At 43.7% G+C, this 19,694-nt stretch overlaps 1 protein-coding gene across 4 annotated transcripts; it reads right to left on the bottom strand.

Annotated features, from left to right (window-relative positions):
• Positions 1-706: 706 nt before the first annotated feature.
• On the bottom strand, positions 707-19,447 carry foxn2a (forkhead box N2a). Of its 4 annotated transcripts, none has more exons than XM_076164869.1 (6): positions 19,375-19,447; positions 8,851-9,428; positions 6,898-7,022; positions 6,681-6,730; positions 5,947-6,015; positions 707-4,619 (listed from the first exon to the last, which is right to left on the bottom strand). In XM_076164869.1, the coding sequence occupies exons 2-6, from the start codon at positions 9,412-9,414 to the stop codon at positions 4,195-4,197; spliced, it is 1,233 nt and encodes a 410-aa protein (XP_076020984.1). In that variant the 5' UTR covers positions 9,415-9,428; positions 19,375-19,447; the 3' UTR covers positions 707-4,194. The 4 variants fall into 4 exon arrangements, with proteins under 4 accessions (XP_076020984.1, XP_076020961.1, XP_076020977.1 ...); XM_076164846.1 differs by lacking the exon at positions 19,375-19,447 and adding an exon at positions 19,053-19,248; XM_076164862.1 differs by lacking the exon at positions 19,375-19,447 and adding an exon at positions 18,903-18,932.
• Between the last annotated feature and the right edge of the window lie 247 nt (positions 19,448-19,694).

The following is a 19,694-nucleotide window of genomic DNA, read 5'->3' as shown; positions in this document are numbered from 1 at the left end:
GGTTGCTAGGGCCATGCGGGAGAGGGGGGAGGTGATGCTGCTCTGATTTCCAGCTGAATTGAGGCAGTCAGTAGGGAGAAGCCCCCCTCTTCCAGTCCACACACAGGACTCTATTGAACAATAGAGCTGTGCCAATGGGCCTGAGGCTAGTCAGACAAGCCCTTGTTCAGGGTCACACTGTGTTCATCCCACAGTCCTCCATGACTAATTAACTTACAGGGAAGAGTGCCGTTGGAACATCTGATGATGCATCCATCACAGGCACAGCCCAGGAATCTACATTAATGAAAGGTGCATTTCTGGCAGCCTGCCATGTTAGTGAATTCATCAGAAAGGAGGGAAAAGAAGGTGTGGAGCAGTCACATGTAATGCTGAGCACAGCCCGCGCAGTCAAAACAGAGCAGAAATGCAGGACTTGGTGAGAATTATTTGCCACCTGCAACACGGTTATGTGAAAACTGAAAGGCCGGCAACACAGAGCTCACTATTCTAAAGAATGGACTCACGCTTTGGTCTTCACAGCAGATGGCAATGTTGATCAAAAATCAAGCAAGAGGCTACTAATGTAAAGTGAAACCATTCATGTGTTGTGGAGTTTGGAGAGTAAAATGTGTCAAGCCTTATTTGCAGTGAGAGAATGTTGTATTCTTTTATTCGCCTCTCCTGACACACAGAGGCCCAGAATAAAAATAAAAACCCACAGTGATAACAAGAACAGGTTTTTATTAATATTTTTGTAATACCATATATAATGCAATTGCATATCTTTGGCGAAAATAAATCTTATAAACATTTTATCAACAGAGGTTAGCATACAAAAACCAAACTGTGTGTCGGTCTAACAAACATGGCAGACAACTGACACAAACTGGGATACTGGGTTGGCAGCTTTGTCAAATGCAACAAAATGTTCGTCATAACCATACTAACTGAAACAGAGTTTTGTAAAATCAAATCATTCGATAACAGCTGTTGCTGTTGAAGCAGTGAAGCAACTGGAATTGGCGGGGGTTGGGGTTGGGGTGGGGGTGTGTGAATCCTGGGACCCCATCACTTTTTAGGTAGCTCATCCACTGATTAACACAGATTCCATGTCTCTGTCACTTTAAGAACAACTTAGGCTTTCTTTTGCAAGTGCTACAAAAACAATACAAAAAATTGAACAAATCAAAATGTGTATTCTTTATGTTTTTTTCCAGAATTTGTTAACAGTTGTCCCCAATGTTCCAATTGCAGCCTAGGGTGGGGCCCGAGTTCGTCTGTTCCAGTCTTCAAAGATGTTGAAACATTTTAACAGCATATAAACAATACTTGGAAGCATGAGTTATGAGTGGCAGTATTGTTTTTGAAACAAAGATGATGGGACAGAGCACTGATTTGTATATTTGTAACCACGTAGTTACAGTATCTAAACAGAAACCACACAAGACACATGTAAAAAAAAGAATTCAATCAGGTTCAAAGTAATTCAACAGTACATGGGGAATGTCTGCTCAATCTGAAACTTCCTCCCCAGCTGTACATCAATTTTGGCAACAAAAGGTTTCAAAATCAATGTTAATCAAATGTCGTCTATCCAACCTAACAAAAAAAGCAAAATGAAATAAAAAATGGCAGTCAAGGTTAAATTAAAAACACCTGCTCTAAAGACAAAACATTGGCAAAATACTTACTCACAGAGGAAAGGATGCATTGCTGTAAAAGAATAGGCAGAACAAAACAAAACATTTATCAAAAAATGGGTTCGTAGAGGGAGAGACGATAAATGTGCCTAGCAGGAAGTCATTCGTTTGAAATGACCAGTGTTTGATAGATGCATTCAATAATCCCATAAATTAATGTCATAAATAAGGTGATGATTAATGAACAACAATTTGTTCTTTCTTTTCACAGCTAAACAAGACCAGTGTATGCAAAAAAAAAAAAAAAAAAAAAAAAACAGACTTCTGAGAGATGCAGCTTTACTGCTAAGAACAGCTCCCACTCTAAAGCGACGAAAATAAACCAAACGATTGGTTAATTCACTGTACAGACCAGAGTCCTCTCCCATTTCCTGTTAGAGAATGATTAAAACAAAAAAAAAACAAAGGCGTTGTTACTCTAAATCACAACTAAAATGTGGCAACAAGGGGGTAAAAAAAAAAAAAAGAAAGTGACCGTGGCCTTTGCAGTGTCACATCAGTGGCACTAGAACATGTTTGGCACTGACCCATGCATTCTATTCTAACTGTGGCACGACGTAATCTAGTTTTACATTATTCCCGTGAGAGGTGTTGGTATTGATTGTGCGTTTCCATGCTACTTTGTGTTGGATGTTGCATGTATGTAGGTTTTTTTTCAGTTTTTCTTTAGAAAAGCTCAAATGAGAACTGTGTGGCCTTTTTTTTTTTTTACGTAAGTCGCTCGCAACTTCCCCCCTCCTCTGTGAACTGCATGCAAGTCGAAATGACAACAGACACTTCTTTTCACAGCCTGAGAAGAGCGTGCACTTCCTCGTTTTGTTCTAAGAGGAAGAACGAGGCAGAGAAACTTAGTGGGCCAGTCAGAAAAGCGAGGGGGGGCACGACGTTAGAGCAGCAAATCCAAACTAAACTCTCCTCTCCTGATTCTTTCCACTTGAATATGCTCTATTGCCGTTTATGATTTGAGCCTTTCATGGGGTTCTTACAAAAAAATAGACACACCTTTCTTCAACAGGCGAATTCACTTGGACACCGGATCAGACAGATCAGAATAGAAAAGTATAATCAAACAAGAAAAATCAAATAAATAGGCGAGGATCTGTCATCTCTGCTCCCGTCCAGCTTTGGATTGAAACAAACTTAAACCGGGCAGGGTTAACGTGTCGTAAGTCGAAGCCGTTACATGGAAAAATCTTTATCATTACACCAATCGGGACCGATGCAAAGCAGAATCATTACTTTGTCAGTAAAAAAAAATATTAAGCCCTCTCAAGCAATTGTTTCTGTCATGGTTGTTGTCATCTCAGGTCTACATCCACAAGAATGATAACATACAAATACAACAATTGTCAGCCTACGACAACAGAAGTGAATATCGTTCACTTTGCTCAGGCTCGTCGGCACAGGAAACAGAAAAACGACGACGACGACGTCACGTGTCCGGACAATAATAAAATGTCAAAAAAAACATACTGATGATGAATGAATGAATGAATGGGGTTTGACAGTGGATTTGCAACATACAAAAAAAACAAATGAAACACAACTTTTCCTTTCTATAGCATTGTAATGGTCACACAAAAAAAAACTTTGAGCGCAGTAGAATAGCTAACTTTGCAACTAAATTTGGCAGTGGCAGAGTAATACTATTTCCGCATCTTGCTAATCCTGAAAGAGAGCCTTTGGGGGGGGGAGGGGGGAGGAGAGGGGGATGGGGGCTCACGTGTAATAAGTTTAGCACATAACAAGATCATAATACTACTCCATTCATTCTTTCTAAAAAGTAAGGTTCAACCTGCATACTCAAAACTCAAAAAAATGCCACCATTAAATTATGTTAAAAAGTTAAGGTTGTGGATTTATTATTGCAGCTCTCTCAAAAAGAGCATTTATAGAGCACAATTTTCAAAACAGTGGCATTTTCTTTTTCTTTTCTTTAGCTCAAAAAAAAAAAAAAAAGAAAAAGAGGAACTGATTACACCAGGAGGTTAGATTTTGTCTTGTTACAAACATGCACTCATTCGCTTCATAAATAGATTCACTTGGAAGAGGATACAGGTTTAAGGAGGAAGCATGCAACGCTTTTGAGTTAGAAAACCTTGAGCTTTTCCCGTTTTTTTTTTTGTCTTTCAAGAGGAATTTCTTGAATCGCAATCGTCTAAATCCGACAGAAGCAGGCAGGTCAATTTTGGATAGGTATCTTGATGGGTTTTTTTCTCCACAGCCCCCAAAAAACAAACCCGCCCCCAGCAGTTTACCCCCCCCCCCCGAGTTAGAAAAGTCTCTATATGGCTTTGTTCTCCTGTGTGAACGATGCTATTGCCATTTGTTTTGTTGGACAGGAATATCCCAAACAAAAAAAAAGGCTCAAAATGGCCAATGAACGATCAGATAAGGAGAAGGAGGCACACTGGGACACACGATCAGGGGTTCAGAGGTTAGGGTTCACAGGGTCCGGAGTCTGATGGAGGGTGGTGGAGGAAGAGTAGGGGGGTGGACAAAAAAAAAATCTTTATTTCCTGTTCAGTTTTGTGCTCTTGACAGTGCGTTTGGAGCCCTCCATGCAGCTGCGTATACCTGCCAGGTGCAACAGAGAGCCAGCTGCCTCCTTTAGCTCCTCGTCCACCTCCGGCTTGGCCTCGCGCCGCGCCCTCTTGCCGGCGGGCCACTTGATGGGAGGCGGGCGCCGCGGGGAGGGCTGGAGACCCCTGCCGTCCCAGAGATCCGAGTCCTCGTCGCTGTGGAAGCCTTCACTGCCGGCGCGCCGGGACTGGCCGCGGTCGCAGCCTCCCTCGTCCAGGGAGGACAGGGAGGAGGAGGAGGAACGAGAGGAGCAGCGCTGCAGGGCGACGCTGCTGTAGTTGTGGTCCTGCTTTGGATCACTGCTCACGAGGACAGAGTCCGGTCTGGAGAGGTCCAGTGGAGCGTCAGAATTGCCTGAGGGGGAGCAGAAGACGCAAAGGGTGAAGACAGCACACCAACACGTGAATGCAAAAGGATCTAAAGGACAATTACTGTGGAGAAGGAGAGCCACAACTTATTAAAGCATGGGACAGAGATACATACTGGAAGTTGCGGTCATGTGATATCATATCCTCGGATCTTGCCAATACAAAGGATGTGATAGGACATCATGGATATTAATAAAGCAATTTTAAGGCATTTTAAACTAGTAATGACACTCAAACCTATGCAGAACTCAACGTTTACATTATTGGCTGTGACTCCTGCAGCTGTACCGGTACGCTGAACTCTGCAACATCATCCCATGGGAAAAAGAAACGTGCTGGCGTCTGTGGAGTCCAGGTACCGGTGCTGCTTCAGGGGTCACTTTGTTTATGATTTGCCAGTGCCACCTTAAATGCACAATGGAAGGAGGGGCTTGCTTGTTCCATGTCGTCTGTGGCAGAGGAGCCCATACTGCATTGCTATTGTGTTTACGACTTCACGATCAAAGTCCCGTGCTTTAATATCTCGTGGCTTTGCGTTACCTTATCACACCGCTCCTCCTTCTTTATCACATTAAGATTGTAATCCCTTGTCATTCTAGTACATTCAAGTAACTTTCAAAACAAATACTGTCTACATAATGCAAGTTATTACAAGTAAACAAACATTGCAATGGTAGTTAAGTAAAACTAAAAGTGGTTTTGGTAAAAACTCGATTGAATTTGTGTCATTTTACAAAGTAGAACTAGATAAGCGTCTTGAATTGATTTGTATTTTTGTGGGTTGAAACTAAGACACACAATTGATCTTTCTGTGTTGACACAACAACAAAGGAGAACCAAGACTCATCTCGTCTAAGCTAAGTAAAGTGAGTAAATCCACTTGAGGAAACAAACTGAAGTGTCTCAAACTGAGATTGAAATGGTCATTCATCTCTTCTCTCTAAGATTACTCCATTCCTTTTTTAATCTGTCTCAATAAAACCTTAAATCGGCTTCAGACTGTTCAAAATGCTGCTGTGAGGCTTTTAGCTGAAGCCAATAGGACATCCCACATTACTCCCATTCTAGCTGGTCTTCCTGGGCTCCCAATTGAGTTAAGAGTGCATTTTAAACTCCTTTAGACTCTTCTGTGGTCAGGCGTCCCCCCTCTCTCTAAACTCTACACCTCACACAGACATCTCAGAGACATTACACACTGAAGAGAACACAAAATAAAAAGACATTTAAAGCAATGGCATGGTGGTATGCAAGGAGGACGAGACAAAGAGTAGGAAGTGTCTGTGATAACATGGCTGACTGTGGAGTTGTCTTACATGGGTCAACGCGATGCCCGGGGGCAGAGTTTAAGAGCATCATGGCAGTGGCAGCATCAATGTCAGACTCTGGAAGAGACGAGAACATGCATGATGGTCAGTCCTACGGTGTGAGAGCAGAGCAGTACGGCGTCTTTAGGTGGAGGCAGAGGTTCCTTTCTTTTTTGGGGGGGGGGGGGAGGAAGGGGGGGACATAGCGACCTCACAATCCTTTCTGAATAGATTGGCTATCCAAAAAAAGCAACGAGTCTCCAAAACAAACCAGAGGATAAATGCAATCCATGGATACTAGGAGTGCATCCAATCTTTTCAGACCTGACAAAGTGTCTAAAAGCCTCATAGCTCACTTCTGGGGCTCTAAATTATTAATGATTACAGTGAGACTGAGTGCTCAACACTCTGCACCGGCAGAACCTATGCCTGTCGTCAAGGTTACAAAACCAAGAGACTGGGGTGGGGTGGGGTGGAGGAGGGGGGAAGGGGGGGGGGGGGGGGGCTGAGACATCGACAGGGAGCTCTCACTATTATGGTCTACATGAGGCATCAATGACTTGAAAGCATAAAGACGAACCAAAATGTTGAGGGTAAAAAGCGTAGTGGGGCTGAATGTTCTGTGATTGAAATGTACAACAGCAACATAACACAAACTAAAAAACTGCACTGACTGTGGAATTTCCTACAGGGTAGCCATGTCAAAAAATGTCCCAGGCATTTCTCCAATGTTGTGGTCTCACCTTTGAATGAGCAGCCTTGTAGGAAGAGATGACGAGGGGGTGAGGAGGCACTGCAATACAGCGAAGAAGAGAGAGGACCACAAATTGAGTCAAATTTCAAAGGATCAACTACGACTTCTTTACAAATCATCACGTGTAAAACCAAGGAGAACTCCGCCGACTGATGGATGCATCAGCTCCGTTTCTTTCCCGACCGATATTCCGACGTGATATTCACCTGGGTGGGGAGGCGGGCGGTGTGCAGAAGGCATGTGCGGCAGGGAAGTGCTGCTTCTTAAGGGCCTGGATGAGGTTGGGCCGATACTCGGGGTCAACACACCAGAGGGAACCTTTTCCATTGGCCTGTAAAAAAAAAAAGAGACAAAAACAAAGACATGACGCAATCAAACGTCTGACTCCACCTTTACAGGAAGACGGACCGTATCAGTGGCTACAAACTGAAAGAGTAAATGTGGATGCAATCTGTGACTTTCACCATGCAAACGGGCATGAGGGTTGGCCAATTGATGAATGAAGCATGATTGACAGTAAAAAGTTTGGGAGTTGTATTTGAGTGCAACTTGGTACACAACATAAGCACTGACAATGTGATATACATTAAACAAACGTTGTATCCCAGAATGTGCCATTTGTCAGTGTTGGACCAAAAGCGGACTGTGCTTTTGACAACACATTTTTTTACTAGAAGTATTTTGCTATTATGAAGCATTTCTTTGGAATTCAGCAAGATCCAAATAAAAAAAACTGTAAATGAGCATTATAAATACTGCACACACTCCATTACATTGTATTTAATTTTGCTTGGCAGAAATCTTAAGGAGATAAACAACAAATGAAGAACCGGGAAGCACTAACAACTTGAATGAAAACCGCCGCATCTCCCTCTCACGGTGGCGTATTCTTACCCTGTCTAGGAAGAGACAGGGGCGAGGAGGGAGGGAGAGGGACAGAGCCAGAGAGAGAGAGAGAGAGAGAGAGAGAGAGAGAGAGAGAGAGAGAGAGAGAGAGAGAGGAGGAGAATAACCTTGACTCATATTACCAACGAGCCCTGATGCAGGAAGAAGGAAATGTCTCCATGGCAACGGAAACCACCAGCCAGTGTCATGTGAAACTGGTGCTGGTCTCTCAGCAGAAGAACAGCTCATACTGCGCACCTGCATGCGCACAGGCCTGCCGAGCACCATGTCACTACTCGCTGAGTGTTACCCACAAATATCAGCTGCTATCCAGGCGCGCACACACACACACACACACACACACACACTACGCCTGGTCACACACACACACACACACACACACACACACTACAGCTCATACTGAGGATCATGTTGACGGAACAAACTCGACGGATTAGTGTAGAAAGACACAACTTGCAAATGCGAGTAGCACATTCAAATTGGATGCAAGTCTGACTCGTGTGGCACGTCATCCCTTTCCAACCTTTTCTTTCACTCTGTCAAACTACTTTGTCACCTTTGAAACCCTAAGGAAACTCACCAGCACCATCACCGGTCAGTAACGGTCTAAAAAGAGAAGGACCTCTTTGCAGTTATTCCTGTAACTCTCCTGTTCCCCTCTATTCAGAAACATTTAACACATTTTTATGCAGAATGCACGTAACGCTGAATGTGCTTATGTAGTCAACTTCTCCATTCTCTTGGTCAGAGGACGGGACTAAAACCGACATGCGCACCAGCGACAGATACTTCATTTGCAGACCTTACGCAGAATCCTGCTGCCCACTTCGCCTCGGCACCATGACATCTCTGACTCGTTCTGGTGCTCTGCCTGGTAAAACAGTTTCACTACCTCGTTGTGCTTCAGGAGATAAAGTCCTATCTTGGTGTGCTGTGTTTGCATTTCCTCTGAAGGAGTTTCTGTGACCTTGACTGGATTCCACCCTTATCGCAGCAGAGTCAGAGGTCCCTGCGGCTGTGTTACAGTCACATGAGCCACACTGCGGCTTTACCTTGCAACTTTCGGTTCGCCAACAGTATTTTGCAACAGAAAAAGACTCCATTTCCCCCATAGAAAAAGACAAAAGCGGCTAAAATCCTCAAATTCTCACAACAATCAAGCAGCAGTGTTCATTCGAATTGAGTAAATATTGCAGGTTCGTAGTTTTATACATGCAAAGTGTATGGAAGTCAGGCACAGTTTGTAAGCTTACCTTTCCTAAACTCTTCTCCACCTTTCGGAAGCATTTGTTTAGGGATAGGTTGTGACGCACTGAGTTCTTCCAGCCAGTGGGAGCATTGGAGAAATAAGGGAAGTGCTCGAGTATCCAGCCGTAGATCTCTTTAACTGGCAAAGACTTGCTGGGCGACTGCTCAATGGCCATGTAGATGAGGAGCGAGAAAGAGAAAGGAGGCTTGGATTTCAACGAGTCCCGTTCTCTGCCTCTGCTGTGTGCTAAAGATGACGAAGAGGATGATGGGCCCTGGTTAGCTCCAAAGTCGCCCTCTATGTCAAAGAGGGGACTGCCGCTTGGCTGAGCTTCTGGTCCCCCTAGAGTGAAGTTCTGGAGCAGGTTCTCGTGAAGCCAGTTGAGGTTGGTCAACTCCTCATCCTCCGACCCCCCGGTGCGATCTACGCTGGTTGCCAACGGACTGGACGCACACTCCGCTTCGGGCAGCGTTCCAACACCGCAAACACCTCTGAGCCCCGTCCGCTCCTCTTGCATACCCGGAATTTCCGTTTTCTTATCTGGCGACATCCCAATTATTGGACCCATTAAATCAAAGAGGTCTGGAGAGAGAAGAGAGAGAGAGAATGGGTTGTTAATCATCAATATGTCAGAGCACATCCAACGCAATAACAGTTATTGTGTGCGAGACAATTTAAAAACACAGTTCTTCGAATTTAATAACTGGACGAGACATGCTAGAATGATCTTCTCCTCTGAGCTCTGTGTCCTTAAGTTTTCCCTAGAGGATCGCTTCCTGTCGCCGTGCCCTGTCCACTTCCATTCCCTCTCCTCCGCGCCTTGTGACGACAGAGAGGCTCTCAGCGCTCCTCTCTTGACTCCAGCCAAGGACCGTCGAGGAGGTCCTCTCAAGAAAGTGAAGCGACTTACGGCTCCACTCCTTGACACCCACCTCGTTTAACCGAAGAAGCAGCTGCTCGTTATGTGTAGATGAGCATGAAACCATCCGAGCAAAATAAGCCACGGCTACAGGAGTAAGTGGAAGGCCTCCATCTTAGAGAGTGGATGATGGCACTTTAACACTGATCTGCATTCATCTAGGATCAAGTCTCAATTTGCCACAGGCCAGAATAAGTAGCATAAAGAGGCTACAGACGGGGGGGATTTGTCGGTCATTAAACAGCACCAGGAAAATCACCATTACCACAAGACAGATATCATTAACCAATACAACATGAGACGCTCTCATGGTTCATTAGCGTGACTAGCTTATTTTTTTTTGAGGAGTAGAAATCGCGCCGCGCCATCTTATACATCAGCCATATCTAATCAACGGAAATGTAATGTAATTACACGGCGCGGGAAGAAATGCGTCTACATATACGAGTGTCAAAACGCTTTTATCCTGTTGTGGTGAGCAATTCTGGGAGACGGTGTTTAAAATAAACTTGAATTACTATTGTTAATGAACACAGAGTAAAACGCTAGATGGCCCCCTTACGCATAAATGCTGAGATATTATAAGCTCCTGATTATGTTATCAACTGCAAATAGTGCCTAAAAGTGTATAATACAAATATAATATAATAGAGGAGATCCGGGCTTGGTCTTGCCGAATTGTTTGCCAAGGGTACAAAGAGACCACTCCTTGGCTTAGCCCACAACAAGCTGCAAGGCCTTGTTGTCACCATGACAACCATGCTGTCCCTTCAATTAAGAGCAGAAATCCGACAAACATGAGTCAACAACAAAATAAGTAATCCACCCTGGCTGGCACTGCCACAGACGACCGCTGAGCAGCCACCCTGTGATGAAATGCTCCTGCTGTACTGTATGCGGACACCAGATGCTCTGGTCTGGGGTGGTCCGAGATGCTCCGTATCAGGACCGAGAGCGGACAGGGTTGGGAGGTTGTAGGGGAAATGAACAAAGTCTGTGGTGGGGAAGGTGTACAGTGGGTTTTCGATTCTGTGACGACATAGGAATTGGGTCAAAAGTCTTGAGTGTTTAAGGAGTGGGTGAGACGGCAGAAGGAGTGGAAGCACACTTATGCGACTTACAAAAAATCTGTTTGTCAAAGCCAGGCGGTGAAACAAGGCAGCTGTGCATTCACAAAATTACCATTCATTTTCTCAGTGAGGCCCGGCTTGTACATCTACAGCCTTGACTTCTTTAACCCCTGTCTTAAAACAAGTCAGCGCCACTGAAGGCAAACTCCTTGCGTGCTTCAAGTACTTCTGCTCGCTGAATCCGAACGCCAGCGAGAACAAAACACAGCGGAGCAGTTTTTCCAGGCCAAAGTCAAAAGAACACGAGTGGAGAGACAGAGCGAACGCAGGAGAGCGATAACAATAGGGGGATCCTTTTATGGAAGAGCAGAATAAGAGAGAAAGAGCTAAAGAAAGAGACCAAATGAGCAACAGCGGGGTAGAGAGTGAGGCAAACAGCAGCGGCTCAGCGGCAGTGCGATAGGCTGTTTAAGTTATCATCAGTCTTGGATGAATCACAGCTCTCAGCAAAGTAGAGCAATCAGATATGTCAAGCAGCAAGAGAGCTGCACATTGGTGTTAAAAGAAAATCAGACTACAAGGTCTCAAAACAACAAAAGATGTATCCTGACAGGACACGGGTACTTTCTCCAGGTGATTTCACAAATCGACAAAGGGGCAAAGCGGACAGACAGGTCTAGTTTCAGTCACCCATGGGAAAGTATTTGAGACGGTTAGCTCTGTGTCCAGGCCAGATACCAATGCTTTGGATTATGACAAATTGAGAAAGATAAAGGACGTGTGCAGGAGACTGGGCGCTGTTTGATAGGGGTGCCAGTCACATTGTGAATAATCAACACAACCGCCACAAAGCTGTTCTTTACGACTTTAAGACACGATGACATTATTGATCAATACATACTGGTGGCAAGCAATAATGTCCCAGAGTAACCGCACACAAGCACAGGTGTGTCAAGGAAGTCGTTTACGTTTATTTTAGAGGTGTGGTTAAATGTGTTTTGTCGCTTGAGGGGGAGGGCGATGGCATGACACGACATGGAAGCAGTCCTCCACAAGGACCACAAGAGGGAACAATCTATTGAAGTTGATGAAATGATGGCATAAAACTTCAGTGTTGGAGAAACAAAGTCATAGGTGAGTGAGTCATTGACTAATAAAACCACCTCAGTTCTCCGTAAAGAAAATCTGAGATGGACAACATAGACACACAGCTCTGTTCATGTGCTGCCATGTGCACTGTCAAATAAACTGATCAAGTTTATCAATGAACTAAATCAATAAAATTAATTTTGATTTGTCTTCATCTTAGTTCAGTTTCAAAATAACAACCTTATGCTGTCCAATTGCTATAATTGCACTTTCGTTTATACTTCAAAGGTGTGGTGGAATAGAAATTCTTCAGACTTCTATGAATTCATATGATTAGACACACATTTTAAACTTGGGAGTAAAATGGAAAACATGTATTCCAGAAAAAAAATGGAAAACACAGAATCTGGGAAACATTAAAACACAATTTAGAAAAACAAATCTTCACGCTAACCTCTCAGTCGCACCACAGGGTGCCTGAGAGCGTCTATCTTCCTCTAGCTCCTTCGGAATTCCTCCATTTGAATATGAAGAGCTAGTTTGGGCAGATGAAAAAGCCGCTCAGCATCCAGCAAAACAAAACCTGGTTGCTGTTGGTCAGCTAAGGCTGCTGTTATGATGATCACCGTTATCATTGCTCTTGTGTAAAAGCATCAAAGAGAGGCGGCTGGGAATGCGATAGATAATGGGACACTAGTGTGTAAAGAGTGGCGAGGGGAGAGGGAGCTAATGAGCTGGACTGGCCTGTTGACTGCAGCTTATCCTTGAAAATACACCAAAGCAGCCATGGTGCTGACCCAATGGCTCATCTGCAAGTTAAAATAGCCTAACGCACCGCCAGCCTGATCATATTCATGTGCAAACAGGCAGCCACTAACAGCAGGTGCCAAAGCACATTTTTTTCCCGTTCAACCTGCTCTTTTATCCTGTTAAGTACTTAGCCTATTCAAAAAATACACAAAGACACTTACAGATCACCTTAAGTGGCAAGTATTGCCTTAATACTGTACGTCACATGTGTTACGGGGGAATGTAAAGGAGGTGATAACTGCACCAAAATGATGACTTGCTGGTTGAGATGTTTTCAGAGAGAGAATCTCACGATCAGGACTCAGTTGCCAAGGCAGCCAGCGTTGTAAGGGAAGCAATTGTGCTCATGTCTGTGCATGAAGAGAGAGCCTAATGTGGGAGATCAATACAGGCGGAAAATGCTGAGGCCAGCAGTCTGCTGCCTTTCTCCTCAAACCTGTCTGACAAAGAGGCACAGAGGAATGACAAGGCCAACCTGGATGTCGTGGCACCTCTGAGCGACGACGGTACATTACAGGTAACCGAGCCAAACAAGTTCCGGTTAGTAAATAGAAGATACAATATATTTTCACATTTTAATAATGGACATCAGAGCACAACTAAACCAAAACTCCAAAGACTATGAAACCGCTTTGTGTTCGTGCACAGGTGTACTCCACCACACCCTCATCACAAGGACTAAACCAGTTGACACAAACCAGTTACACCTCTGTAATGGATACACAAAGGTGTGTCACAAAGCCCCATGGCAAGAGCTGTTATTTGAAGCCCGAACTGATATTTAGGTAAGGGACGGACCGACAGACAGACAGACAACCGACAATCAGAGAAAGAGAGTAAGTCACAGACCTTTACCTAATTTTACGTGACGCTCAAATGACGTCACAACAAATGAGGCATCCATACTGTGAAGGCTTCTACGGCTACAGTAAAACCTCAGTAACGAAAATAAAGAGTCTACCTTTCCCAAATAAAACTACTCAATGGATTTAAAAGATCTATTCTGTGCCAGAGGTGAAAGCAAACGAAAAAGCTTGCACAAAAGCATTGCAATTGGCCCCACATTGTGCCGGTACAAAGGAGCAGTTGTTTTTGCTCTAGTCATGTTTCAGAAGTGCTCAGTATTCACCTCACAGTTTCAAACAGAGGAATTGGGAGGGAAGGAAACACCTCCTGCCTGTTGAGGAAGTTCATTTTCAGAAAACAAATTCAGACTTCACACAAAGAGAGTCGGGCCCGTTCTGCACCCAAACAGTGGACTGGAGCAGCAAAGAAGCCTAGAGGTAGCAGTTATTGATACAGCGGTGTTTACTTTGGCATTCTGTCGTTTCCAACACATGTATACTTATAGACTGAAGCAGACACAGTGCTGATAACACACAACCAAAGTTTAAGTCCAACCTTTATGTACTGTTCAGTGTATATCCCATTACAAAACAATAAATACCGATGGTGATGGTGAGCAGAGACACCAACTTGGACAGGGCGCAGAATTGCACTTGCATGATTTTCACAACTGGCGAGCGCCTTCCAAAGTACAGGCCTTAGCCAACAGTGAAACCTTATCTCGTGGGGTCATGTGGCTTTAGTCCAGTGTACAAACACAAGCACTCAACATGGGGAAGAACCTCATATCCTTCAAACATACCCACTGCTAAAGTTAGTATATTTGTGGAGATATCGGTTAATGTGCCTTTCACAGTCTCATACTCCTTTCAACCTAAACCCTTCGAGGAGTTTGTTCTTTTGTACAGTAGTTATTTCCTTACAAATGCAACACATGCACTGCCAAAAAATCCTTCCAGGAAGATTAGAATAGTCTACATTCCTTAATCACAATCAAGCTATACAGAATAATTCATAAGAGAGTCGGAAGGAGCAGAGACAACGAGTCTGTTGTAAACTCGGTACTACCGGTTTGTTATCAGTCTGCACTTTTTACTACGGCTGGGTATCAGTTCACATTTTTAAATATTAATGCAATAACAATACACACTTTTTGGATTTTAAAAACTGCTACTTTTCTACATTGACGAGTTGTGTTATCACAAGCAACAATGCAAGAATCAAAACTAAATAAAATGTAGTTCTTAATTACAAAGGGCAACTCAAACAATCACATCACGTCTGAGTTAGTGATACCTGACGTTCTTCCTCTGGGAAGTTGTTCCATCCAAGGTGAGACAACATACACATTTCACAGTGCTACAGGTGTACGGCCTCTGTTAGACCTTTTGCTCGAGTAAACAGTGAGACTAGTGCTAGAGTTACTTTAGGCTACAAGTCCACCACACCACCACACTTAAGAGTTAATTTAGCTTTTTATCCATACATTACCAAGGTGTTCTGATGCCAATGTCAGACATTTAAAAATAGAAAAGTTCTAGACATGCTCTAGTCAAATGAGCTCCCTCGGGGTCATGGTGTAAACACAATTTCAACACGATTTGATTCGAATAACAATGTACACTATGTTGTATCAGAACTACACATTAAGGCAGGATTGTTTAAGTTATCTGTGCTACCTGGGTAAGCACTGATTTCAATTTGGGTAAAGTGAAACGATATTCACCGTTTACCCCCCGCAGATCCTCATCTCTTACACACAAGCTGGCCAGCCTATGCCATTGCTGTCACACTGCCATCTCAATTAAATAAACCCGGTTAATTCACCCAGGGGTGACAAGACAAAGGCCCATTGTGATATAGGACACAGCCATCCTTCCCTCTTCCTCTCTCTCAATCAAGGAAAGGGTCACTTTTGTGAGGCGGGCTCTAATGAGCTGCATCTCCAGTCCAACCCATCAGAAATGAGACAAGCAAAGGACCGTCAGTTGGGGGCTGCCAGAGAAGAGAGGAAGGGGCCTGTTCCCCCGATAGATTCAACACGTAATCACCGTGACAAATTTAGAGATGTAAAACAATAAATCAAACTGATTACGGGGCGTCACAACAGGAACATTTACTGTGCACATGTTGACGTTCTGTAAACACAAACAGAGCTTCCTGGAATAAGGAGGAAAAACCTGTTATCAAAAGTTAAACATTCTCATCTAAAGCATATCTTTTTTGGACAGGTTGAGATTCAAATTTCAACCTGTTTGTCTTGTTGTTGATGTAGTGAAATTAACAACAGCAGCCTTTCAACAGTCTTTAAAAAAAAAAGGCCAGCTGTTCCCTGACATGTTTGGGCATAAAATCTGATTCTGACGGTTTAGCTGCTGTAATGATATGATCAAATAGCGCATCCTCGTCATCTTGAGACCCAAAGAAGGCGAAGAGTACGCCTCTACACACGTATGAATGTGCCTTCCATAGCAGAGCTGCCAACCAATTTCAATTAGCAGAATAGGAATATCACAGAACCGAGACAACAGCAGTGCATGGGGATGTCCTTTCTTCGGGGCAGATACACGCAAAGCTCCGATCCCAGTATTCAATCACCACAAAACTACGCTGAGAGCATTTCGCAAAAACAAGTCAATTTCACAAGAGCGGATAGGCAAATGTCAGCACGGAGAGTCAGAGCTGATTGATATGTTATAGATCCCACATGGATATATGACTGTTCAATTTACCGACAGGAGACCACACAAAGGAAGGTAGAGGGACGTCAACGCGATTCATACAAACACAACAGACAGTGAGGACAGGCTGCATCATGTGGGGAATGAAGTCACTGTATTAGTCAGCCGCTCTACCTCTTTAAGTTACAAAAATGGACACTTCCAATCTAACATCCTGGCTTTGTCTCACAGGATTTACTTATTCTACAGACCAAGTTAAATAATCCTTAAAGTTTCCACCAGATGGGTCAGCTTGAACATACTTCAGACCACAGTCGGTGGTGTGCTTACAAAAGAACGCGGAGGCTTTTTTCTGAGGACACAACCTCTAATTTACGCTGGGTCAGAGTACATTATTCTGTGATAAAGCTGATTACAGGGCAAAATCAACCATTTTGAATAGCAGTTCCTGTATCAGTCTTTGCTTAGATAGGGGGTAATAGGAGCTAAAATCCAATATTCCACACTGGTTTCCCTTATTCAGTATGCTGTGCTAAGTGAACAACAGGATGGTACTGCAGTCCACCTAATGTATTTACCTCACACATTCACTTCATTCTCAACGCTGTGCTAAAGATGCCTTTGTTTTCATGGAATTATGCAGACTACTATTACCACTAGTTCGGTGCACTGGAATGAAAAACGGACACCAATGTGTTTAACAGGTTGTGATACTGAAGTGTGGCATTTTCAAAGCTTTCGGGGGTATCCCTAATGGGAAAACTCTATAAACAACATGTCCACACACACAGACATAACTCCATCTTAAAAACATGTGACTGTTAGGTCATTATCAGACTTTCAAGACATGTTTAACGGTCTAACTCTGATCTTTTCCAATTAAGTATGTTGAGCAAGAAGGCTAATCTCAGGATTTTCTGACCAGATTTTGCCGGGGCAATGCTCGGCTCACAATACAAAAATAACGCTATCAGTGATGTAATCGCTTGTCACAGTTACTGATTGTACATTTGTCACTGTCAGTAAAGTTTAAATTTCAACCATACAGCCATGTGAGCAGGCACCTAAGACAAATCTTCTATTTTACCTCTCACTGAAGAGGAGGAACCACCCGTGGAATACTATCATCTACAAGGCAACCATTGTAAATACTACGTCTGAAAGGCTCATTCCAGTCATATTAATAGCCTTCAGACGGTGATGACCTAAAGATGATCCCACTGTTTAGAACCCCGTGCTGCTCATTACATCCATTTCATGTCAGCAATAACGCCATCACTGTGTTACGACAGGATTTATTTATAGTTATGAATGTCAGTAAAGTTAGCAGGCCCTCGTCTATTCTGGGAGGCAAAACTACTTACCCTTCAGAGGCCCTGTACACACAAGCACACATATGGGAAGTGGACACATGGGAAGACCACAAACAACGACAACAACAAACACAAACAGATGCTTGTGATCTACGATATCGTCATGAAATTCTGACAATACAATAATGGCAGATTTATTGTGTCAGCTTTAGGTTTCCCCCCTTTTAATCTCCTTGTTTCTTTGTTGTGAGGGTTATAACAACTGCAAAGCAAGAAGAAATGAACTATCTCCATCTAGTACAAAGAAAATTGAGATAAGATTTTCCAAAACATCCGAGCACATCATGAATTTATAGAAAGTGAGTCAAATCCAGTAAATGCAACATCAGTTAGAGAGCACTGAAGGGCAGGCAGGCAACATCAGATTAAAGGGGGATGACAACCATTATTTGGCCTATTTAATGACAAAATATACACTACACACAAGTGGATTAAACATAGACATTTTTCCATCACTCGGGCATTGTTTGTGCAGCGTTCTGTATCTGGGACAATCTTGTGATAATCCATTACATCATGTGCTTAGCTAGCCAACGTAGCCTCCCTGCCTCTGATACACCAACGATGCACATGAAACACTCAAACATACACACCAAGTATCACGACACTATACGTCTTAAATGAACACCAACAAAATGGTTTAAAGCCCACACGGCTCCACTATTACACGAGTGCCTTCACACAAAGCAGCAACATTGAAATACAGCGAGTCTTAGCTGGCGGAGAAAGGATAAAGCGAAAGTGTTGTAGCTGAGTGAACAAGCTCCGTAACAAATCAGACTTATGTACAATGGAAACTACACGCTAACGCTACATATACCGTGACATAAATCACTACGAGGTCAACACTACACACACTCAAAAACAACCACAGCCACACAACGACGAGTACAAAGTTACGCCGTAATGACGTGGACTGTTGCACAATACTTTCCCACAAATTGGACCGGTTATGAAGAAACTTATTACTCCTTTTGTTCGTTACTTTTGTTTAGCTTAGCTTGATGGGAGCCAATTCACTATAGCGTTACTAATGTAGCTGAATCACGGAGCAAAGTAGCGTTAGCAGCCGCTCGCGGGGTCAGTGAAGGTAATTCCAACGCTAGCCCTTAGCTCAACGTTTAAGTGTTAATTGTCTATATTCTGGTGGTTGTAGTCGAATGAACGTAACAACAACTCGTTTCGGAAGTGCGATAAATCCCCATTTCTGTTGTGTAAGCTTCAAAACTACAAACAAAAAGAGAGAAGTAGGGTGAACGCTAGCTTACTGGCCACATGCTGTCGCTTGATCTGCCATGCTGGCTGTTCTAAGCAAAGTCACTTGACCACATTTACTTTTCGCGTGTTCGGAACACATACCGCACATTCACAAACGTCTGCGGACGTAACAAATCAATAAAAGACGAAATAATACTTACAATCATGTACGCCGCGCCGTTAAAGAAGTACGTTCAACGACGAAAATACGCGCAGTTTAATTCAGATGTCTGTCTCGCACAATGTCAGAGATCAGATCAGCAGCTGCTTCCTCCATACATGCAGCGCGCAGATCACACAGCGCACACGGCAACGCCACCAAACCCCTTGTCGTCGCCATAGCAACAGGCCCACTTCAGCCAATCAAAACCCCTCCCCTCCTATCTCCCCTGGCAACTGCCGCAGCCCATGAGCTCCGGCGAACGCGCACGAACAGCCCCTATTTTGCATCGTGTAATGTGCATCGCTTTCACTTTTACCTACAAGAAAGACACGTTGTATGTAGCCATTTTGCACTAGTAGAGAAAAGAAATAAAAATACGTGAAGTAATGACGATATGGTTTAACTAAGTCGGAACACACGCGTATTTAGGCTAAACAGGCACCTCAGGGCGGAGATAAAGGATGTGACACCACACCCAGCCCCATGACGATTGTGGACCCTCGATCGGCGGGGGCCCCCTCCTAGAGTAAACTGGTGACACCGACATGTAGCGTAGACATGACACGTGTATTGTGCTGTGTGAGGCAACAGAAAAAAGACATGAAGAAGAAGAACAAAAACACACACACACAACTGGGCA

Source organism: Genypterus blacodes, unplaced genomic scaffold (genome assembly GCF_046128005.1).
Source record: "Genypterus blacodes isolate CSIRO-AG114 ecotype Tasmania unplaced genomic scaffold, CSIRO-AGI_Gbla_v1 ptg000012l_1, whole genome shotgun sequence".
In the NCBI taxonomy this organism is placed as follows: domain Eukaryota; kingdom Metazoa; phylum Chordata; class Actinopteri; order Ophidiiformes; family Ophidiidae; genus Genypterus; species Genypterus blacodes.
This window is presented reverse-complemented; position numbering and strand designations above follow the sequence as displayed.